General features: G+C 45.9%; 2 protein-coding genes across 7 annotated transcripts in view; both read right to left on the bottom strand.

Moving 5' to 3' along the window:
* Vstm4 (V-set and transmembrane domain containing 4) overlaps window positions 1–1,175 on the bottom strand; it is a 100,069-nt gene extending 98,894 nt beyond the window's left edge. For all 6 annotated transcript variants that reach the window (XR_015451059.1, XR_015451058.1, XM_087210590.1 and 3 more), the window contains exon 1: window positions 1,055–1,175. Coding sequence is in view for 4 of the 6 variants with exons in the window: in XM_087210590.1 (XP_087066716.1) it covers window positions 1,055–1,106 (52 nt within the window). In the remaining 2 variants the exon portion in view is untranslated. The remainder of the gene's footprint in view (window positions 1–1,054) is intronic.
* A 16,135-nt stretch (window positions 1,176–17,310) lies between these two features.
* Window positions 17,311–21,898, bottom strand: Fam170b (family with sequence similarity 170 member B). Its single transcript, XM_004921226.4, has 2 exons — window positions 20,727–21,898; window positions 17,311–19,563 (listed from the first exon to the last, which is right to left on the bottom strand). The coding sequence occupies exons 1-2, from the start codon at window positions 21,046–21,048 to the stop codon at window positions 18,821–18,823; spliced, it is 1,065 nt and encodes a 354-aa protein (XP_004921283.3). The 5' UTR covers window positions 21,049–21,898; the 3' UTR covers window positions 17,311–18,820.
* Between the last annotated feature and the right edge of the window lie 2,315 nt (window positions 21,899–24,213).

Genomic DNA, 24,213 nt, shown 5'->3' on the forward strand with positions numbered 1-24,213 from the left:
GGACCTGGTGCCCAAGGAATCCACTGCCAAAGGCTGCTCCACACAGGCCAAGAGAGAGGCCTGGCCAGGAACTCAGCCCAACCTCAGTCATTCCCAGCCTCAGCAGGGATTACCATGACAAGAAGCCCTTCCCACAGCCCACTCCAGGCTCACTGGAAGAAGTTCCACTGTCCTTGTAGCCAGGGGTCACTGGGTGCATCTCTCTCCACTGGTGTCCAAGTCCCTCCTCCTCCAGCCCAGCCCTTGGGAGCTGGGTCACTGTGGGAATTTACTTCCCTCTGAGAGTGGCTCACTTTCCTTATTCACAAAGCAAATGCCAAACAGCTTAGAGGTTGTGAGCAGGATGAGGCCAGGTTTCCCGAGAGGATTCACATCCCAGCTCTACCCTTACCAGGTCCTGGGCCTGTGCCTCTTTACTCGCCTGCAACAGGCGGATAACAGCATCAGATGAACTGAGTTAATGTTTTGTGAAGTACTTGGATTTGTAAATATCTGCTCTAGTCATTGTAACTGTAATGGAGATCATACACAGCTGGCCCCAGATGGGCACCTAGGAAATGTGAGCCACCCGTACACTCTTTCTCCTGGTCGTTCCAGCCACGGCCCTGGGGAATGCAGAGCGCAACAAAGTTTTCTGCAGTTTGCAAGTGTTAGCCGCGAGCCTCAGGGAGCCCGCGCTGGCAAAGGCTGTCCAGGCCTGGTGCGTGCGGCCAAGCGAACTGCTTCCCCGAGGACGCTGTCCCTCCAGGCTCCAGACATCTCGTCCCCGGTCCCAGGCGGCGAGGGGACAGAGCTCCGAAGTGGCTCCCAGGAGCTGCCAACAGCTGCGGTCCCGACTGTCGAGAAGAAGGCGGTGACCCGCCCGCCTCGCTGGCCGGTCCAGGCCTGGAACTCGCTTTCCCGGGCCTTTCCTGAGGGGCGCTCGCACAGAGTGACAGCGCCGCCCGGGCCCTGGCTGGCAGGGAGGGGAAGCGAGGCGCTGGACCTGCCCCAGTCCCGAAACCAGGACCCCCGCGCCCCTCCTCCCCGCACTCCCTGCTCCCTCAGCGCTTACCGGGACCCGGAGCCCGCGCCCACAGCACCGCCGCCAGCGCCAGCAGCCTCATCGCCCCGCCGTCCGCCGGGCGCACCACTCTGGTCCTGCTCTGCGCCCTGCGCTCAGCCCTTGGCCTCCCGCCCCGCCCCCGGCCCCGGCCCCGCCCCCGCCCCATCACAAGCTTTGCCCGCGTCCCCGCCCCCTCCCGAAATGGAGCCCTCCACCCCGCCCCATCAGGGGGCCACGCCCACCATTGGCCCCAGCCCTGGTCAAGCCGAACCAAGGCTACCCCAGGCCGGCTGAACACCGCGGGCCCTAACCTGCACCGGCCAGGAGCTGCCTGTGGCTGAGAACCTAAGGGGCTTCGCCGGGTGTGTGAGTGTCCTTGACCCCTAAGACAGGGTCCTGGGGGTTGGAGGTTGGGGGAGAGCTTCCGCTAGGAAACCCCACCTGAGTCCAAGCTGAAGCCTTGCGCTCTCTCCTCTGGAGCCTCTGTGACCCCAGGACCTTTGAGAAGGAGAAGCCCCTGGTGAACTTGGAGAGGAAAGGCCCACGCAGACAAGTCCAGAATATGTGGAAACTATTAATAAGAGCCACCTTAACCGTGCCCAGAGCCAAGAGGCTTGCAGATGTTACCAGCTCCTACCACTGTGAGACCCAGGACGGCTCCTGGTCTCCCCGTGCCTCGGTTTCCCCCATCTGTACTATGAGGCCTACCGATTGGGGGTTAAAAAGACCAAGTGAGCCAGTCCTTTAAGGTGGCAGCCAGCAGCTGTCAGGATACTATGACAGATAGGGATACAGAAGCAGGGGATGAAGGGCACAGCTAGGGACCCACGACGAGGCCGCGTGGCCCAGTCACTCTGGGCCAAAGCCTAGCCCTCTTCCCCAGGCTGCAGACGCAGGCTCTGAGCCTGACTGAGGAGCTAGGTTAGGATCTCTGCACAGGAAAAAATCTATGTGAGGAATGCTTTGTGGCATCTACCGGAGGGGAGTGTGAGCTCTCCAACCCCAGGCGCTCCCTGGTCCCTGAGCCCTGGGAGGTCTTCAGACTGGAGCCCCCAACCATGATGCAGACCCTGTAGGAACTGGGCTGACCAAGGCAGCCACCTCTCGGGCAGGTGTGTGGAAGGGCCTGCAGAGCTGAGGATGGGCTGGCCTTAAGGTCCCGGCATCTGATGCTGAGGACAGCTGAACCCCACACCTCAGGGCTGCAAACACTCCTACCAGACTCCCAGCTAAGCCCCAGGGAACCACTATGCAGGCCTGAGCTGAGCCTTGCTCCCACCCTGGGAGTCTCTGGCCCTGTTTTACAGATATAATACTTTCAGGCTCAAGGAGGCCTGGGAGACCACTCAGGGTTCTGCCTCACTGGGAACCAGGGAGATGGTCCTGGACAAGGAGTGCTAGCTCTCATCTACATCCCATATTGAGCAACAGCTGGAAGTTTGGGGGCAAAGTGACATCTCTGAGCACAACTTCTCAGATGAAGGTGATATCTGTGAAATGGCATGTGGGCCTGAGTTCAAGAGCACAGGGCAGGAAAAGACATTGGGCAGTTTGATGTCCTCGGAGACCTCCACCCAGCTGTGCTGCTTGGAATGACTTCTAGTTGATGGAGATGTGTTGCCCACACTTGGAGAAGCCAAACCCTGCTTTGCCAGTGTATATTTCTAACTGCCATCCTGTCCTTTCAGACTTGAGATGATACCCATTCCAGCCACTCCTTGCTGTTTTCTTTGCCCACACTGGTTGTTTGCTGGAGGTTTGGGGCTGGAAAATGCTTTTCTTGCAGTTCTGGGATATACAATACCGTTTAGTTTTCAGCTGGGGGCTCTGTTATTACTTTTCAATCTCCCAAATGATCTGGCAGAACATGTTGGTGAGGGCTATGCTCCATGACTCACAGACAAGGGATTTACCCAGGACCTGTGGGAAACACAGCCAGTGACCCTCTTTAAGACTCATATTTCTGCTCTGCTGGTCAACATAGGCAAAAACCTTCCTGATCTTTCCCTGCCTCTACTGACTGCCCACTTACAAACGTAGGATGATTAGAAAACTTCCATTGATTATTCATCTAGCCCTGGTTCTATCAGGTCTGCCTTTCTTCCAAATTAAAATAATGCCTCATTACTTTTACAAAATTACCTCTACTAAAAATATCCCCATCTGGCATTTCTGTATAAGCATTCAAATTGTTGTAAAGTTGATCCAGGTTACCATGGATGTTAAGCACTCAGGCTAATCTTTGACTCTAATCACCACTGAGGGAATCACCCCAGAAAGCCAAGTCTCTCAATATAACTGCAGTCTGTGTTTGAGAACAGATGTGTTCTCCTCCATGATAGAGATGGAAGAGCCTGGTTTACAATCAGTGCAAGTTTGTGCACACAGATATAACCCTAATCTAAGAGCAGAAAGGAAAAGCAAATGCCCCTACTCAGGTGTCCAACTGATTCCTACTTGTTGCACTTCAGTCTGGATGTATCCAGGCAAATTTGAGGATTTCCTCCTTCATGTTGCTCACAGGCACATTCCAGCTCAAAGCAGTGTTGCATGCTCGAACTGTCACTAAAAGAGAGTGAATGAACAGTAGACTGGAGAGAAGAGGTTTTCAGTTGTGACCCACAGCAGGAGGATAGGAAAGGGGTTGTGGCTGCAGATGAAGCATCCATCCATCAGTCAGAAGGGACAGCCCAGCATCCCCCAAATATGTAGGACTTTGCATGGGACCTGCAGCAGCATCTTCTTCCACACAGCCGGGAAGGGTGTAGAGTGCACTGGGTTTTCCCCTAATAGTGAGGAAGTTTGAAGCTGAAGTCATGACAGAAATAGCATCTCCAAACCAAATGTGTTGGTGCCCCTAATGGATGGGCTCATTCACCATTTTAGCAATGATTGTGAGCTCAGTACTTGGCTCTGCAGGCCAGCTAGGGGTGGCCACCTGGGCCAGCTCTTGGGAAACAGAAAAGAAGGGGCCCAAGATTCCTAGAGGGCTCCAGAAAGAGGAGTTGGAGTATGAAAGAGCCAGAAGCTAGGCAGGTAACCTACATAACTGACTACAAGGAAATTTCCTTCGAACTGAACACTGATGTCCAAGACTATAATCTCACTCCATTCCTTCTACTTTCATTGAATAAAACATCAACTGGGCAGAAAGACAGACTGAGAAACTGTCCAGGGTAAAGGAAGTTAAGCAGGTGTAATGTGTGATCTGGGTGGGATTTGGGAGCACATTGTTAAAGAACATTATTATTGGTTTTGGAAAGTTTTTAATATGGACAGTGCATGGTATATGGACAGTATATTTATATGGACAATATAAATGTTAAATTTCCTAAGTGTGACTATGGAATAGAAAGTCTGTATTCAGGAGCTCCACACTGAAATACTTGGTGTTAACAGATAGGATGTTTGAAAATTACTCTTAGTTTAGCAAAAATAGTAAATCTTTCTATCACATGTATTATATATGCACACATAGAAAAAGAGATTTAAGGAGAGGGACACAAAATTAATCAGGCAAGCCAATAAAGCTAGATGAAGAGTATATGGAATTCAGTGTACTATATTCCTGCAACTTCTAATAAGTTTTCGATTATTTTCAAGAAAAATTTAAAAATAAAAGTTTGCTTCTGCCTAGGCATGGTGGCACATACATATAGTCCCAGCTACTTGGGAAGCTGAGACAGGAGGATTGCTGGAGCCCAGGAATTCAAGCCTAGCCTGGGCAACAGAGTGAGATCCCATTTCAGAAAAAAAAAGTTTATGAACTTTAAGATGTCTCATTTTATTTTTATGTTGATCACAAGCATCCTATAATTAGTATCACATATATCATGACAATTTTCATATTTCATTTATTGTAAGGTGTCATTGATTATAAAATGTCCCCTCCCAATTTCAGAATGAGAATGAAATAGAGTTCTGATGTTTTGTGAATCTAAGAAGAGGACCTGGGCTTCCAGTCAGTCCTCCATTCTGGACTAGTAACATCTCTGTACAGAGAGGTAGAGACTCCCAGCTTGGAGCAAGTCTAGATTAAAGGTACTATGGAAGTAATCAATTGTAAGCAGCCAAACAAGGCCATCAGCCTCCCAGTCCTGACTCACTTTCCCAGCAACCAGGGAGGGATCTCATCACCACCGGAAAAATCTGGCCCCCATTTGATCCCCTATTCACGTAAGAGGCAATTTAGTTACAAACCATCACAAAAAAAATGAATGCTGTAATTTGAGTTTTATTGCTGCTGTAATTGTGTGTGTGTTTAATTTATAAATGTATTTTTGTTTTACAGTGGCAAAGCTGCTATAAACTTGGATGTTCGTGTTTTTATCATTCAGATCGTTTCAACAGCAATAACTAAAGTCAGCATGGGCTCCATTGAATTTCATGGCCTTTGAAGCCCAGGCCTCAGTTTGCCAGGCCCTGTGATGGGGATTCTCATACCCTTCTCCTGAAGCTGGTGTAGGTGCTCCAGGGGCTGTGACCAGTCTGACAGCAGAGTGCAGAGCAGGCTCAGTTCAGCATCATTTGTGGACAATCATATGGGGTCTCTGTGCTCTGCCCCAAGCTAGGCATCATCACCACAGGCCACTGCAGAGCAGTGTGCATGCACAGGTACATGCACACACACACACACACTCATTCTCACACTCACTCTCACACATGAGCCCTCTGTTCATGTATCCTGGTACCTGGCTTAGAGATCTGGACATGGCCTTTCTGTAAGCCTCTGGGTTCCACGTTTCCTACAGCTCAGCACATCCTCCTCATTCCTATGCCCAGCTATTTCCTTTGGGCCCTCTCCTTGACCTCCCCAGGAGTTAGAGCATTGGAGGCTCAGAGCATCACCAAAAACTCAAACACAAGACCTTGTGTAAACTCACTGGCTTGTGCCCACAGCACACCTCTTGCTCTGAGATAACACCATTCTAAACTGGCCAAAAGTCAGCAGCTGAGTCCCAGATATACTTATGTTTTCCCAACATTCATGTCCGTGAACACTTACAGGCACTCCCCATTCACTGTAAGCCTGTGCGTGCGTCTAAGAACCCTCAAACAGAAAGCCTGCCTACCTATAGGGGGCACTCACACAAGCCTTCCTCTGCTGCCTTCCCACCTTGGGCTCCTGCTCCACAAGATCTGCCTTAGACTTCTTGGTCCACCATAATAAGTGCCATAGATGGAGTCTTAAACAAAAGAATGCATTGTCTCATGGTTCTGGAGGCTGAAAGTCTAAAATCAAGGGGTTAATCTGACGTCTTGATCAAAAGGCTGGTTTCTTCTGAAGCCTCTGGTTGGCCATCTTCTCTCTGTGTCTTCACATGCTGCTATACTTTAGATTGCAAATGTTCCCCCAAAGGTCCACATGTTGAAGACAGTTCACAGTTTAGTGTTATTGTGAGAGCCTAGGACCTTTAAGAGGTGGAGCTTAACAGGGGTGTTCAGGTCATTGTGGGTGTGGGCTTAAAGGGAATTATGTGACCCTGTTCTCTTCCTCTTCCTTCTTCACACCAATCATGAGGTGAATGGGATTCCTCTAGCATATGCTCTGCCATGATGTGCTGTCTCACCTCAGCCCAGAAGCAACAGGGCTGGCCAATCCTGAGCCAAAATATCCAAAATTATGAGCCAAAATAAAGCTTTTCTCTTCACAAATTGACTATCTCAGGAATTTGTTACAGTGATGGGAAGCTGACTCACACATGCTCTTTCTGAGACTGACCAATATACACCATCTTTGTACATCTGTGAGTCATAATCTCTTCTTGTGACATCACCAGTTATATTGAATTAAGGCCCATCCCTATGACCACATTGTACCTTAAATACCTCTTTAAAGACTCTGACTCCAAATATAGTCACATTCTGAGGTATTAGGGATTAGAGTTTCAACAGAGTTGAGGAAGACACAATTTAGCCTCTAACGGCATTCATTACTGAGCATGTCAGAGACTGTGGATAGCCATGGAAAGATCTGTTAGGATCTGATCATCCTTGTCAATCCTGACTGAAACCCCCTTTGTGATATCACAGTGCTAGTCAATGCATTGCATATTATTCTTAACATCTGCTACTTCTGTTTTTCCCTCCTGTCCCCACCATCTTTCTCACCTTTCCTTCATCCTGGTTTAACTCCTTTCCCTTTATTTCCCTTGGACTTTATACCCAGTGCTGAACTGACTGTATTTACTTTCCCAACTGAGATCCCACTATACTTTGATCCTTCTCACCTAAAGTTCTCATCTGTGGTGAGAAATAACAACACACTTCCAAGAAAGCTTTGGCATTTTACTGTATTGTCCTGGCTAGGTTCTCATCCACTATAAATTTCTCTTAAAATTAAAGCTAACTGGAAACTTCCAGGCAGACATGCCACTGCCCCAAGCACCAAGGAGCAGAGTTGCCCCCAGCACACAGGAGGTTAACCTTCTGGGCCACTGTGCTACCACCCCCAGTGCGGAGGAGGTGAGCCGAACAGACACCAGCAGCACCCTCCCTCCCCAATGAAATGAGAAGACACGTAAAGAAGTCTCAGAAACAGACTTCCAGATCACCTAAAGCAATCCCAAAGGGAAACAAGATGGAACAATCTGGTACTCAACCACCTGGACTCCCTGAACTGCCAAAGAAAGAGGATTTGGAAAAAATGAACTCAGAAATAATTTCTATGATATCAGCAGAGATTGTGTCCATAGTGCAAGACATGATTAATAAATCTAGAGAGGACAGAGAAAAAAAAAATACAGGAGCTGAGGAACATGATGGAATCCCAACATAGGAAACAAATGGAATCCATTAAACACATGCAAATAGATTCCTAGGAGATTAAAAATTCCATGGAAAGTTTGTGCAGCAGAATAAGCCAATGTGAGCACAGAATTTCAGATATACAAGATAAGATTGCAATTACTGACCAGAAAAAGAAAAATTGCTTTAAAATTGTAAGGGAACATGAGAAATCAATCCAGCAGCTACTAGACGATGCAAAGAAGAACAACATAAGACTGATCAGAGTCAATGAAGAAACAAGAGAGTGCAGATGACATAAAAAAAAAAAAACTGTTCACAGAAGTGATGGCAGAAAACTTCCCAAGCAGGGGAAAAGAACTTGACATACAGATAAGTGAGGCATATAGGACTCGAAATAGCCTTGATCAAAAAAAAATTTACACGATGCCCTACCGAAGTCCTGAGTCACACAGAACACGCCGAATCAGCCTGCTGCAGACAGGCAGGTCTGTGCATGCCCTACTGAGGTCCTGAGTCACGCGGAAGATGCTGAATCACCCCGCTGCAGACAAGCAGGTCTGCCTATGTCCTACCAAGGTCCTGAGTCGCACAGAACACGCCGAATCAGCCCACTGCAGACAGGCAAGTCTGTACACGCCCTACCGAGGTCGTGAGTTATGCAGAAGATGCAGAATCACCCCGCTGCAGACAGGCAGGTCTGTGCACACCCTACCGAGGTCCTGAGTCACGCGGAAGACACCTAATCACCCTGCTGCAGACAGGAAGCCACCTGATTCCACACTACAAAGACACAGAGGACACCAGACCACCAGACCAAGGTACTGAGTCCCACTGTTCCCGGCCCAGAGGTAGGGGCTTCTGAGCCGTCATCCCACTGCTCCTGGTCCAGAGAAAGGGGCTTCCCGGTCACCATCCCTCCCGCTGCTCCCAGCCCAGAGGAAGGGGCTTCTGGGCCACCATCCCTCCCACCGCTCCCAGCCCAGAGGGAGGGGCTTCTGAGCCACCATCCCACTGCTCCTGGTCAGGAGGAAGGGGTTTCCTGGCCACCATCCCTCCAGCTGCTCCCAGCCCACAGGAAAGGGCTTTTGGGTCACCATCCCTACCGCTGCTCCCGGCCCCTGTTCCACCTCACCCAGCTCAGAGGAGGTAATCCATGCAGGCTGTAATAGCCCCCTGCCCCAGTCGAAATGAGGAAACATGTAAATAAGTCTCAAAACCAGACTTGCAGATCACCTACAGCAACCCCAAAGGGAAATGAGATGGAACACTCTGATACTCAACCACCTGGACCCACTGAACTGCCAACAAAAGGGGATCTGGAAAAAATGAAATCAGAAATAATTTCTCAGATAACAGGAGAAATTGTACCCCTAGTGCAAGACATGATTAATAAATCTAGAGAGGAGCTGAGGAACATGATGGAATCCCAACATAAGAAACAAATGGAATCCATAAAACAGATGCAAATAGATTTCCAGGACATGAAAAACTCCATTGAAAGTCTACACAGCAGAATGAGCCAATGTGAGGACAGAATTTCAGATATACAAGATAGGATTGCAATTAGTGACCAGGAAAAGAAAAATTGCTTCAAAATTATAAGGGAACATGAGAAATCAATCCAGCAGCTGCTAGATGATGCAAAGAAGAATAACATAAGACTGATTGGGATCAATGAAGAAACAGGAGAGAGTTCAGATGACATAAAAAAACCTCTTCACAGAAATAATGGCAGAAAACTTCCCAAGCAGGAGAAAAGGACTTGACATACAGATAAGTGAGGCATATAGGACTCCAAATAGCCTTGATCAAAAATAATCTACACATAGGCATATAATTGTTAAGATTCCAGAAACACAACAGAAGAACAAAGTTCTACAAGCAGTTAGAGAAAAGAAACAAATCACATATAAAGGAAAGCCCATCAGAATCACAGCAGACTTCTCAACACAAACCATCAAGGCAAGAAGAGCTTGGAGTGACATACTCCAAGCCCTAAAAGAAAACAGCCTCCAACCCAGATTGATGTACCCTGCGAAACTATCTTTCAAAATGGATAGAGAAATAAGATACTTTCATGACAAAGAGCATCTTAGGAACTTCGTGAATACCAAACCAGCACTCCAAAGAATTTTACACAATATCCTAGGAACAGATACTGAGGATCACAACCCCAGGAAGCAAAGCAGAATGAATCCATCTGGCATGACAAGAAATTCAATGTAAAGGGGGAGAACCCAACAAAAAGAAAAAGTCATGGCAATGACAAGTCAATATGTTTCAGTTATAACCAACAACGTTAATGGTCTCAATTCACCAATCAAAAGAAATAGACTGGCAGAATGGGTCAAGAAGCAAAATCCAACAATATGCTGCATACAAGAAACACACTTCATTCAAAAGGAAACTCATAGACTGAAAGTTAAAGGGTGGAAAACAATACGCCATGCCACAGGAACCCAAAAAAAAGCAGGAGTAGCTATCCTCTTTGCAGATCAAGTAGATTTCAAACCAACACTGATTAAGAGAGATGAAGAAGGACACTACATCCTTGTAAAGGGAAGAATCCAAGAGGAAGAGATGACAATCCTAAATATCTATGCACCAAACACTAGTGCACCCAACTATATAAAACAAATACTAATGGACATGAAAAGTCATATATGCACTAATACAATTGTAATGGGGGACCTCAACACCCCACTGTCACAAATAGATAGATCAACTACACTAAAAATAAGTAATGAAATACTAGAACTCAATCGAACTCTTGAACAAATGAACTTAACAGATGTTTAGAGAGTCTTCCACCCCACAAAATCAGAATACACATTCTTCTTAGCTGCACATGGGTCATTCTCCAAAATAGACCACATACTCACACATAGAACATGTTTAAGTAAGTGCAAAGGAATTGAAGTTATCCCCTGTATATTATCAGACCATAGTGCCATGAAATTGGAGATCCATAGCAAAAGAAACTCAAAAAATTTCATAAACACATGGAAATTGAACAACACACTTCTGAATAACCAATGGGTCACAGAGGAAATTAAAGAAGAAATCAGACAGTTCCTTCAATTAAATGACAATGACAATACAACATATCGGAATCTATGGGACACAATGAAAGCAGTCTTACAAGGAAATTCATAGCAGTGAATATGCATATTAGGAAAACAGAAGGAGCCCAATTAAACAACCTGATGCTGCACCTCAAGCTTCTAGAGAAAGAAGAGCAGGACAACCCCAAAGCTCATACAAGGGAGGAAATTATAAAGATCAGAGGAGAAATCAATGAAATGGAGACTAAGAGAACAATACAAAAAATCAATGAAGCCAAGAGTTGGTTCTTCGAAAAAATCAACAAAATTGACAAACCTTTACCCAACCTTGTCAGAAAAAGGAAAGAAAAGGCCCAAATCCATGCAATTAGGAATGAAAAGGGTGAAATGACAACAGGCCTAGCAGAAATCCAGATGATCATCAATACCTACTTCCAGAACCTATACGCCAATAAGATGGACAACACAGAAGAAATGGACAGATTCCTAGATACATAGGAATTACCAAAGTTGAATGAAGAAGACCTAAAAATTCTGAACAACCCAATATCAACCACTGAAATTGAAAAGGTAATTAAAAACTTATCACCTAAGAAAAGCCTGGGCCCTGATGGGTTCACTGCTGAATTCTACAAGACATTTAGAGAAGAACTGCTGCCACTACTGTTTAAACTCTTCAATGAAATTGAAAGGGAAGCAATACTCCCAAATTCATTCCTGGAAGCAAGCATCACCTTGATCCCTAAAGCAGAGAAAGACCTAACTGAGAAAGAGAACTATAGGCCAATCTCACTAATGAACATATGTGCAAAAATCCTTAATAAGATAATGGCAAACAGAATGCAGAAGATCATCAAGAAGATCATGCACTCTGATCAAGTGGGATTCATCCCAGGGATGCAGGGATGGTTCAATATATGCAAATCAATCAATGTAATACACTGTATCAATAGATTCAAGGACAAAAACCATATGATTATCTCCATAGATGCAGAAAAAGCACTTGACAAAATCCAACATGCATTTATGATAAAAACCCTACAAAAAATTGGAATAAATGGTCTCTACCTCAAACTAATAGAAGCCATCTATGAAAAACCGACAGCCAATATCATACTAAATGGTCAAAAACTGAAATCCTTCACACTAAAATCAGGAACAAGACAAGGATGTCCACTATCACCACTCTTGTTCAATATAGTTCTGGAAACATTAGGCACTGCAATTAGACAAGAGAAAGAAATAAAAGGAACAAAGATAGGTAATGAAGAAGTCAAATTGTCATTATTTGCAGATGACATGATACTCTATATAGAAGACCCCAAGAACTCCACCAAAAGTCTTCTGGACTTAATGACCAAATTCAGTCAAGTAGCTGGTTACAAGCTCAACACACAAAAATCAATAGCTTTGCTCTACATCAATGACAGACCCACTGAGAGAGAAATAGGGCAAATAATTCCTTTCACAATAGCATCCAAAAAACTGAAATACCTCAGAATCATCCTAAAGAAAGAAATCAAAGACCTCTTCTCTGAAAACTATGGCACTCTGAAAAGAGAGATTGAAGATGATATCAGAAAATGGACAGACATCCCCTGCTCCTGGGTAGGAAGGATTAATATAGTGAAAATGGTCATACTTCCAAAACTGCTATATAGATTTAATGCAATTTCAATTGAGATCCCAGCAGCATACTTCATGGACTTTGAGAAAACAATCCAAAAATTCATTTGGAACAAGAAGAGACCCAGAATAGCAAAAGCAATTCTAGGTAACAGAGACATGGCAGGGGGTATCACAATCCCCAACCTGCAACTATACTACAAAGCTACTGTGATAAAACAGCATGGTACTGGCAAAGAAACAGACCTGAGGACCAGTGGAACAGATTAGAAGATGCAGAAACAACGCCAGACACACTCAGCCTTGTCATCTTCGATAAAGGAGCCAAACACCCTCCCTGGAGGAAAGATAGCCTCTTGAATAAATGGTGCTGGAAAAATTGGGTTTCAACTTGCCAAAGATTAAAACTAGTCCTATTCTCTCACCATGTACTAAACTAAAATCAAAATGGATTAAAGATCTAAATATTAAAATAGAAACTCTGAACCAGTTGGAACAGAGGTTAGGTAAAACCCTTGTAGACATCGGTGTAGGAAAAGATTTTATGAACAAAATCTCAGTTGCCCGTGAACTAGCACAAACAATTAACAAATGGGATCTCTTCTTATTAAAAAGCTTCTGCATAGCAAGAGAAACCACCAGCAGTGTGAAGAGACAACCCACAAGGTGGGAAAAAATCTTCACCTGCTCTTCCTCAGACAAAGGTCTACTATCTCGAATCTATAAAGAACTTGAAAAGATCAGACCTCCTTAATTTAAAGACCCAATCCAAAAATGGGCATCTGAAATGAACAGACATTTCTCAGACAAAGAAGTAGAAATAGCAAATAAATACATGAAAAAATGCTCAACATCACTGGTCATTTGAGAGATGCAAATGAAAACAACACTGAGATTCCACCTCACCCCAGAAAGAATGGCTGCCATCATGAAATCAACGAATAATAAATGCTGGAGGGGCTGTGGGGAAAGAGGAACCCTGCTCCACTGCTGGTGGGAGTGTAGACTGGTGCAATCACTGTGGAAATCAGTATGGAGTTACCTCATAGAACTAGGACTGGAAGTCTCATTTGACCCAGCTATTCCCCTGCTGGTATCTTCCCCAAAGAATTAAAAGAATCAAACCACAGTGATATATGTGCACCCATGCTCATAGCAGCACAATTTGTAATTGCTAACACTTGGAAGCAACCCAGTTGCCCATCAACTGGAGACTGGATAAAGAAAATGTGATTTGTTTATAAAATGTGGTACCACTCAGTCATAAAAAAATGAGAAATTAGACATTTATAGCTAAATGGGTGCACATTGAGGTGATACTCTTAAGTGAAATAAATAGGACACACATGTGTAAATACCGAAGTTTCTCTAGTGTGAGAAACTGAAAGTGTAAATAAGGGCTAAAAGATATAATAGATACTGTGAAATAGGAAGAAAAGGGGCAAAGGGGAGGGGAAGTGGGAGGAGTAGGGGAAAGGAAAGAAGAGAATGGAATTAATATGAGAAAATGATAAAATGGAAACATTCTTTTTAAGTTGTGAAGGATGGAGGGCTTAAAGGGAGGGCAGGGGAATGGGGAAAAAATAAGAACCAAGAGAGATTATATAAAGGTGCAAATTTCCAATGATGAATGTCATTATATTGTATACCTAAAATGTACCCATGAAATTAATTTAAAAAATTAATTAAAGCTAACTTAATTTTAAAGGACCAAGGAATAAGATGGTTAGAGCTGGACCATAGTGTGGTCTGTAGACCACAGATTTGAAGGAAGGCCTCTAAAGTTACTTCAAACTGTCATATTGTTACAATTAAATGTTTTACTGCCTCTTATTCTAGAAGTCATACTTGCTAGTACAGATGCCTCATAAAATAATATGAACTAGAGGGGGAAAGGATCAATAATTACTAACTAGAGATAATCACTTGGACATTTCATTGCATTTTCTTTATTTGCCTGAGTATTTGTTTACCTAGTGCTCTGCTTTGCATGTGTTCCCTACAAGTTCATGGATCCCTCCCTGAGCCCTGAACTATAGCAACCATTAATCTGCTTTGTGTCTCTATAAATTTACCTATTTGATTGTTCAAAATACATAGAATCATATATGGCATAACCTTTTGTGTCTAGCTTCTTTCACTTGGTATATTTTCAAGGTTCATTCATTTGTAGCATGGATCACTTTTTTCTATAGCTGAATAATATTCCATTGTATGGAAATACACCACATTTTACCTGTTCCTCATTTGTTTTGTTTGTTTCTTTTTTTGGTACCGAGGATCGAAACTCAGGACCTTGTGTTTGTGAGGCAGGCAGTGGAACCACTGAGCTAAATCCCTGGCCCTACCTGTTCCTCGTTTGATAGACATGTAGGTTATTTTCATGTTTTTATATTATGAATGCTGTTGCTATGAATATTCATGTGCAGCTTTTTGCATCAACCTGTTTTCATTCTTGGAATGTATACTTGTATTTCCTTTAAGAATTTTACAGTGTTAGCTCTTAAATTGAGGTCTTTTCAATTTTGTGTTAATTTTTATATATGATGTGAAGTAGTGATACAACACCATTATTTTGCATGAAGATATCCAATTGTTCCAGTACTGTTTGCTGATAACATTATTCTTTCCCCTATTGAATTATCTCAGTACCTTTATTTCAAAAGCAACTGACCATAACTATATGAGTGTTTCATATTAGCATGTCCTTTTAATATTTTATTAAGATAATCATGTTTGATCTTTCAATATGAAGTATTAATTTCTCACTATCCTTGGTCAAGTGATGACCCAAACTCAGTCCTAGTGAATTACTCTTTTCACATTCTTTTAAATTTGCTTATTATTCTGTGTTTATAAAAAAGATTAATGAGTCTTTTTATAGTGCCATCTTTGTTGCATTTCGTAATTTGGTTTATGTAAGTTTCATAAAACAAACTCTTTTCCTATGGTTTGGGAAAGTAAAGGTTTAAGGTGGTTTATGATCTAAAATATCTGGGGTCCCTTGAATCCCCTAAAAGTGTTTCCCTTACCCTGGTATTTATCTGCAGAAGTCCCATTTGTCTGCAAAGCAATTATGTTTAAACTACAAATGAATAAATAACTTTGTTGAGTTACAGTTGTATTTTAAGAACAAGTTGCTACTTTATCCTCTCCTCTCCCACCCATACCAGCTGAAGTCATCCTTCAAAAGTTTGTTTACCAGGTTGATATCATCCTTTACTTGTCCTAATTATCCATCATCTTTTCCATGATCTCCAACTGCTGCTACTTAATCTAAAGAAAACACAGCCTGTGGATTGAAATGTTTGTTTTTCTGTGTACATCTATCTTTACGTGAAAATTTGAGTCTCAGTGTCGTGTGGTGGCTAGAACATAGGTTTGTGCCCAGGCTGTTTGGGTGTGAGCCAGGCATATGACCTTGGCAGGTGTCAGCTCATGCACTAATAAAACAGGATAACAATAGGATCCACAGCTCATTGGATTGTAAGGTGCACACATGATTTAATTTATAAATTGTTTAAAATAATGCTTAACTACTAGGGTATCAGAGTTTAGTATATAAGTATATTTGTCTTTTAAAGGCTGAAATTTCAGACCTTAGTAGCTACTATGCCTCATGTGAGTTTCTTCACCCACTAATTTTTAAAATCAATATTCAATATTTTAATCAACATTTAAACATTCTCCCTCTCTGGCTCAGCAGCCTCCATGTCCCTTAGATTGTCTTTGGATTCAACCTGCCTACTGAGCCCCTTCAGTGCCCCTCAACTCTTCAAAGAAGAGTTTGACAAAGTCGGGCTCCTTTTTCTCCCTCTAAATCTTCCAGCCCATTTCATGGTAAATTAAGAAAGCCTCTGGTCTTGGCTGCCCCTTCACAAGACTGCTATCGTCCTTGCAGCTGATGTGCATTCTAAGCTGACTAATGGCTTCCTGATGCACCTGGACCAGAAGGTGGGAAGTGACCAAGACAAGGCCTATGGGATGCCCTGGGCCTCAGCTAAGGTCTCCATCCTCATTGCCGTGCTTCCAAGAGCCACAACTTTTGAACCAGTTCCCTTCCAGATGTTCCTGTCTCAAACTCAGCTTGTTCAAAAGTTGGGCTGGGGATTTAGCTCAGTGGTTTCGCCGCCTGCTGCGCAAGCACAAGGACCCGAGTTCGATCCCTGGTACCAAAAAAAAAAAAAAAGTAGACTTAGCATCCCAGCCAGTGTTTGCTCCTTCTCTTTCTCCTTCTCCCCTCTCTTATTCTCTCCTTCCCATTCCATTATTTGAAAATGGTACCAGCATTCACCAGCCACCCCCAAATACCTGGCAGTTGTTCTGGACAGCTTACTCTTGCCACCTTCATCAAACATTAGCCATGCTCCATAGTTTCAGTCATCTAAGTTTCCCTCATGTCCCTCCTACTGCCAGCTGTTTACCTTGTTACAGTAATGCTGGCTCTCATTCATCCTTTACTTTGTTCACCAGGGTGATCTTTCACAAATGCAACTCCAACTTGCTTAAAATCTCTCAAGAGTTCCTTGTCATGGGGGATGGGTTTCAAGGTCCAAAGCCCTACTTGGCCTACTACTACCTTGTTGGTGTCACCACCTTTCCTGGCCTGGACTTCTGCAGGAGGCTCCTAATGGTCTCTCCAATTCCTTCTCCTGCTACTATCCCAATCCATACCCCACTGGAGAGAGCTTTCTACAGTGTCAACCTGTCTTGTCACTTCTCAGCACCAGCCGCACACACTATGCTAAGGCAGCCTGACCAGGAAGGCCCTTTGGAAAAGTGACATTTAAGCTGAAACACCAGAAGAATACAAGGTCAGCCAAAGGAAGACAGAAGGTTGTGTTCCACTTAAGGGAGAGCACACAGAAGGCAACAGAAACAGTAGCAAAAGCTGTAGGTCATGAAAAAGGTTCCCAAGCTCACTGTGCAGCATCCACATCAGCTTTCCATCCTTTGTTCACATTTTATTCCAGGGCAGTGCCTGACACAGGGTGAGTGCTAAATCTTTATTTAGAGTGTTTGGAGAAATAAACACTTCCAGCACTGTAGCCAGGTCAAGTGGCTGGCAAGTCCCCAAATGTCATGTTTTGTTCCCTTTTCTAAGGTCCCATTGGTTCTCTCTCAAGGACAATTTTTACGCAGGGGACAGCTGATAGTGCCTGGAGACATTTTTGATTATCACAACTGCAGAGGGAGGGAATGGTACCTAGTGGATGGAGAACATTTCCCAACAAAGAACCATTCACCTGTAACATCAGGAGTCCTGTCCCTGAGAAACTCCTTTCCCATGGCCTACCTGTCCTCCAAGCACCATGACCATTGCCTTTGGGGGAGTTTTTCATCCTGATCCAACAGCCTGTGTGTGGGGGACTCTTCTGGGTGCCCCCATCCTATTTTATGTGGTCCACCCCCGCCTTGTGTCTATTCTTTCTGTCCCTGGAATAATGGAGTTTGGTGTACAGGGTGACCATCCCTAATCCAAAAATCCAAAATGTTCCAAAATCCTTTGTGCAGTCACAGTCAAAACACAGGTGAACTAAAAATAAAATTACCTTTAGGAGAATGTGTAAAGGTGCACATGAAACATGAATGAATTTTGTGTTTAGACTTGGGTCCCCCATCCCTGAGATATCTCATTATTTATATGCAAATATTCCAATGTCTCAAAAAATCCAAGAGTCCTCTATTCACAAGCATTTGGGATAAAGGCTTTTCCACACCACTGGCAGGCGTTCCTAACACAGTGAGCCAGAGCGGATATCATCTCTTAAACGAATGCACTTGGCTTCAGTGGGAGCGGACAGGAGAGTGAAGACACATTCCGTGGCAACATTTAAAGGCCTGTAGTTGACACGCAGGAACTCAGATCAGGACTTCCCCAGCCCCATCTCCCCCTGCGAAGCTGCCTTCCTCCCCTCATCTGTGCCACTTTGTCACCTACAGAAACAGCCACTTCTATGGGTGCCACCTGAGAGCATGGTTCAAGGAGTCACTGCAAGTTTAATCACAATAACGTAAAATACAGAACCCAGGCAAATGACAAACTCCTAACAATGTAAAAATAGGGCTAAAGCTTCATGTCCAGTGGGTTCGTCTGGGATCCACATCTTGTACAGCAAGCGGGACCTGCGGAGCCCCCTACAAAATAAGAAGTTCCTGTGGCTTGTGCGCAGATCTCGGATCCCGCACCATCGCAAACACTCCAAGCGCACTTCTTCGCACTTGGGTTTTGAAAAGCTGAGCCCGTGAAGGGGCTCCATTCCGCTGCGCTCTGGCTCTGATGCTGCTGGCTGGAAGGGGCGGGATGGAGGGCTAGGGGCGTCTCCCCTGTACTTCATTGCTGCTGCTGGCGTGACCCAGGGTCTTCACCACGGGGCCTGGCACGGTGCTCGCCGCCCTCTTCGTGGCTCGGCTCCTCGCCCTCTGGCTCCGGCTCCGGCTCCGGGTCCTGCGCCTGGCCCCGCTCTAGCCCCTTCTCCAGCATCTCCTCGAAAAAGATCTGGCAGCTGCAGCCCTCGCGGACGCCGTGCTGCGCGTGCTCCAGGAGGGCAGGCAGCGATGGGAAGACGCGGCAACAGGCGACACAGCGCAGCCCGTGTCTGGTGGTGACCAGGGAGTCCGGCGGAGCGCGCGGCTCCTGCTCCAGCTCATCGTCCTCTCGCCCCGAGTCCTCCTCGGGTTCCGCTTCACGCTCGCCGCCGCAGACTTCCAGGTCCCCGCGCAGGTCTGTATTGGAGGCCACCTCGAAGGAGGAGCCCCGCCACCGCTGCCGGTTGAGGAACTGTGCCTCGCGAACGCGCGGCCGGCTGCTGACCGGAGCGAAGCCCGCCTCAGTCTCCCAGGCCACGGGCACGCCGCGCACTGTCTGCACGCGGGTGTACAGCGCGGGCACACTCCGCGGGCCAGGGTCCGGGTCCCCACGCGGACCCAAGCGGTAGGAAGGGCGCTGAGAGTAGGAGCGATAAGAGGACGAGGATTCGGACGAGGGTGAGGAGGGGCTCCAGCCCAGTGAGAAGTGCCAATGTGTCCTCGGGGACTGGCGGTCCTCGCCAGCCAGCGCCGGTCCCTCGGTGGTTCCTGTGGAGCCCAAGGACATCAGCGTCAGTGCCCTTCATGGATAGGGACAGAGTGTAACCTACCTCCAGGAGTCTCTGGGGCGGAGGGGCCCCTGGGACACCACCTGCCTTTGACCATTTTCTGCTGACATTGAGATGACGGTGCCCAGCCCGCAGATGATCAAAGGCAGTGGTGTATGTTGCCACTCAAAAACTTGATTGAGCCCCCAGAGGCCACCAAAGGGGGAATAGAGAGGTAGCGGTACAGCGCTCATAGGATAGGGTGCTCTGGACACCATGTGATCCCACTCATAAGTAAACCAAGGTGACTGGGGGTGTGTGCAACCCAGCATTTGATAGAGGAGCCAGAGTGAAAAAATCACACAGGACAGCTGCCAGCAAGGTGACACTGTAGAGAAGGCAAAGCTACAGAGACAGAACGGGCTGCCATGCCTATTCCTGCACCAGGCACTGTGGGCTGTGGCTGTGTTGGGTCCATAAAGGTACACACGTCACAGTTCTCCAGAGCAGACACGCACAGCTGCTGGAGGCCGTGTACATAAACACCTGCTCCATGCCCACTGTACACAGGGCAAAGCTGCCCACCACACCTTCCCCACATCATTTATAATGGGTCTGTCTTACCTGGGGGGATCTCGCCTTCTACTGGAATACTTATTGTGTCCCTCTCACCATGTAAGGACACACCATGTTTTAAGTCTTAATATTCAAAACAGCTGTAAAGTCTCACAGTTTTGATTCCCATTCAACAAATGAGGAAACCAAGGCACAGACAGTAGAAATGCCTGATGCAGCCACTCAGGCCCAAGAGCAGTGTTACCGTGACGGGCTGGCCATGGAGACATCCTGAGGCCTTCAGATCTCAGTGTATTATAAGGGGATTGTTGTCACAGCTGGAGCCATAGCACTGACACATTGTTTTTTTCAAATACACATTAAGATAAATACATGATAGTTAACATTTTACACTTTCATCCACACAACTCCCAAGACCTCTTCCTGTACTCCCTGCAGCCTAGGTTGTTGGCAAATTGACAAAGACCAATATCCTTGCCCTCTTCCAGTCTGTGTGGTTAACACCTCCTTAGTGGCAGCTTCTGGGACCATCTGGCACCTCCCCCAGGGCATTCTTCCTTGGCACTCCAGCCCTCTATTTTTCCCTACCTGGCCAGCACATTTTCAGACTGCTCTCCATGGACTCGGGGCTGGTCACACTGAGGGTGGTCACATCAGTCGAGGAGTCTTCTCTCCGAGGGACTTCAAAGTGGCGTTTCATGATTTGAAACTGAACCTGGTGCGCTGTACCCCTGCTGTTGGTGAGAGTTGGCTTGGGCAGTGCTGAGCCCTCCAGCTGGCCCTGGCCTGAGAGGCCCCTGGGCTGCCCACAGTTACCAGGCTCCTGGTTTTGCTCTGTGATGTCACCAGTGACGCAGTCTGTTTCGGGCCTAAAAGCCAGGCCAGGCTTCCCAGCTTTCCCAGAGCTCATTTTCCCCTGGGGATATAACTGTCTTGTATGTTACCAGGGACAGACACAAAACATAAACCAACACAGTGGCACACACATAAAAGACACAAACACATAAGCACACACATAGACACATAATACACACATCAGCCATGATCACTCAGATACACATGCACATGAACATACACAGGCACACAGTACACAGTAGCACCAACAAATACATAGAACACACACACAGACATACATAGACATTTACATGACACACACATTGGTGCACACAAACTCACCAGATGCACTGAACCATACATCCAATGACAGACACAGTCATCACCCAGGAACAAAACAGTCCTGCCTTGTGGGGCACAGTCAGTGCACACTTGTAATCTCAGCACTTAAGAAGGCTGAGGCTGGAGGTTGGCCAGTTTGAGCCCAGCCTGGACAACTTAGTGACTTAGTGAGACCCTAACTCAGAAAATAGAAAGAGCTGGGGATATAGCCCAGTATGAAAGCCCTGGGTTCAATCCCCAGGGCCAAAAAAAAAAAAATAGTTCCTACTTTCCACCATGGACACAATGGATGTTCACACTTGTCACCTCCCAGAGTTCCTAGCCAGCACTGCTGCAGCTCTGCAGCCCTCTCTCCCCCACCTCTTCCCCTGCACAGTTCCACAGTTCCACACTCCCAACCTCTGCTCTGTGCCCACACATCAGGGCCCTCCCTGGCCAGGCTCAGAGCTCGCCCATTCCCTCTTCCTCCAGGCTGCTTCCTGCCTCCCTCCCAGTGTGGCTCACTATCATCCCAACTGGGCTGAAATGTTACCTCCCCTGAGCAGCCCACTTGCAGCTTGGGGTCTGAGGTCACCAGCCCACCCTCAAACTTTCCTGGGCTTTCTCTCTCTCCAACATAAAGGAGGAAGAAGAGTCAGAAGATGATGCAAAGTGAAAGTAAGTTTATTTGCAAAAGGAAGTGGTCAAAGCCACGCTGGGGGTGGGGGAGTGAGTCCCAGAGCTGGGTACCCACTGAATATGGGGCAGTGGTCCTGTTCTATAGGGTTGGGGCCCAGGTACCCCTCCCTCTGAGGGTGACTGGACCTGATTGAGTGGTTGGCTTGTTGCTAGGGATTTGGTTTCTGTGGGCTAATAAGAAAATTTGGGTAATCATGGCAACCTGCACAAGGAGGAACCAGGGTACACAGTCTCACCTGCACAGCATCAGAAGGGAAACCACAGACTGCCTGCTGTTCACTGTCTCAGAGCATTTCTGAAGGTGGCTTTCTCCTCATTTTTAAAGGGCCCATGTCCCTACTCTGACCCTACCTAAGGGTCCTATTTTTCTGTCTCCTTAAGTACGAAGGTAACGATGTCCTTCATTTTTCCCATCATAACCCTAGTACCTGGAGTGAAGTTAGACCTGCTAGTGAGCACTTTAGAAAAAGTCGCCAAATTAATAAATAAACAAGGTATGCACTAGGCCAACAAGGGGGTCCCCTGCCTTGTGGAGCTCTCTGCACCTCGGATCTCTGCAGCCCCCTGATGACAGTCTGCTCCCAGGAGGACTCAGAATTGCCTCCTACTTCTCCACTTGCACAGACCATGCCTGGGCCTCCAGCAGCCTGGCATACATCCTCTCCCACCTCTCCCTACTCTGGGTGTCTTTTCGTCAGAACACACTTCCTCCAGCACAGTCCACAGCAGGACCCCGCAGGGCTTACTTAACCCTTTCCCACCTGACTTGATTTCTTTGAATTCCAAGTCCTAACCAGTTCAAAAAAGCAACGAATTAAAAATAACCCCAATCTTCCAGCAGCAGCACCAATATCACACACACACACACACACACACACACACAGAATCTCCCTGCCCTTGCTCCTCCCTGAGGTCACCACATGGAGGGACGCACCAGGTGGCCCACAGAGTCATGGGAAGTCACACCTGCAACAACAGCGAGCCGTGGGCCCCTTGGAAGAGGAAATCAGAACTGAGTTCTTTCTTGCCTGGTAAATATGGTAACCTGCTTTGGAACAAGGAGATGCCAGAACCAAAACAAGATCAACCAAGCATGAAAGTTACTCTAGAAACAGACAGGGAAGGTTGGAATTTTTAAGGGATAACACAAATAACAAATTTCCAGGGGAAAGACAACTCAGGTGATAAATAATGCTGAAAACATTTATTCACTATTATAAAAATGAACTTCGGCCTCATCTCCTGTGAAATGACTAGAATATTTTCACATGGCTCAGAGGTTATTGTTTGAGTTAAAATTTGAAGTAAGAAAATACAAATGAACACTTATAATGATAGGGTAGTTTTTCTCAACTGAAATAATGCCAGTCTTCACAAGCATTGAACATCTTTGCCATCTTTCTGAACTTCGCTGCTTAAAAAAAAAAAATCATCTGACCGTTGGAATTGGTGTTTTTCTATAAAACTAAATAGAAAAAACGTAAAGGAAATGAATATGTAATTCCCATGAGAAGCAGCGCAAGTGGCTGATAAAGCTTAAAAGCATGATAAACACTGCATCATTCTCACCTACAAGACATGCAAAGGTTGAAAGATCTGCACCACCAAGTGTTGCTCAGGACACAGGACATGAATCCTCCTACTCTCTCTTGTTGACCTTTCTCACAGGAAGTTTGGTGGTACCCATTACAACTGTAAGTGGGAAGACTTTTCACTAAGAGGTTTACTATCATCTCTTTCCTGGGAAACAGTTACATTTAGGCTAATAGAGAAATATATATTGCAGCATTGTTCAGTGATAGAAAAAAATAGGAACCATTTCAAAGATCCATCAAACTAGAGAAATGGTGAAATGAATAACCAGTAATATAATCAATCCATGGAATGCCATTCCATAAAAAAGAGAGCTACACATACTCATAAATGAATTTCTGTTACATGAAATTGCAAGATACAAGAGAATAGGAAGGTGCCGAATCACCTCCCTCCAGACAGGCAGGTCTGCCCACACCTTACCTAGGTCCCCAGTCGCATGGAACACACGCTGAATCAGCCCACTGCAGACAGGCAGGTCTGTGCACGCCCTAACAAGGTCCTGAGTCACAAGGAAGATGCCTAATCACCCCGCTGCAGACAGGCAGGTCTGTGCATGCCCTACCGAGGTCCTGAGTCACGCGGAAGACACCTAATCACCCTGCTGCAGACAGGAAGCCACCTGATT

Source organism: Heterocephalus glaber, unplaced genomic scaffold (genome assembly GCF_053883595.1).
Source record: "Heterocephalus glaber isolate CG9 unplaced genomic scaffold, H.glaber_assembly_v1.0 deba00001150, whole genome shotgun sequence".
In the NCBI taxonomy this organism is placed as follows: Eukaryota; Metazoa; Chordata; class Mammalia; order Rodentia; family Bathyergidae; genus Heterocephalus; species Heterocephalus glaber.

Coding starts and splice junctions, on each gene's coding strand:
- Fam170b (XM_004921226.4), bottom strand. CDS start 21,048: ATGAGCTCTGGGAAAGCTGGGAAGCCTGGCCTGGCTTTTAGGCCCGAA. Junction 19,564..20,726: donor TCTGAAAATGTGCTGGCCAG/GTAGGGAAAAAT, acceptor TGGGCTCCACAG/GAACCACCGAGGGACCGGCG.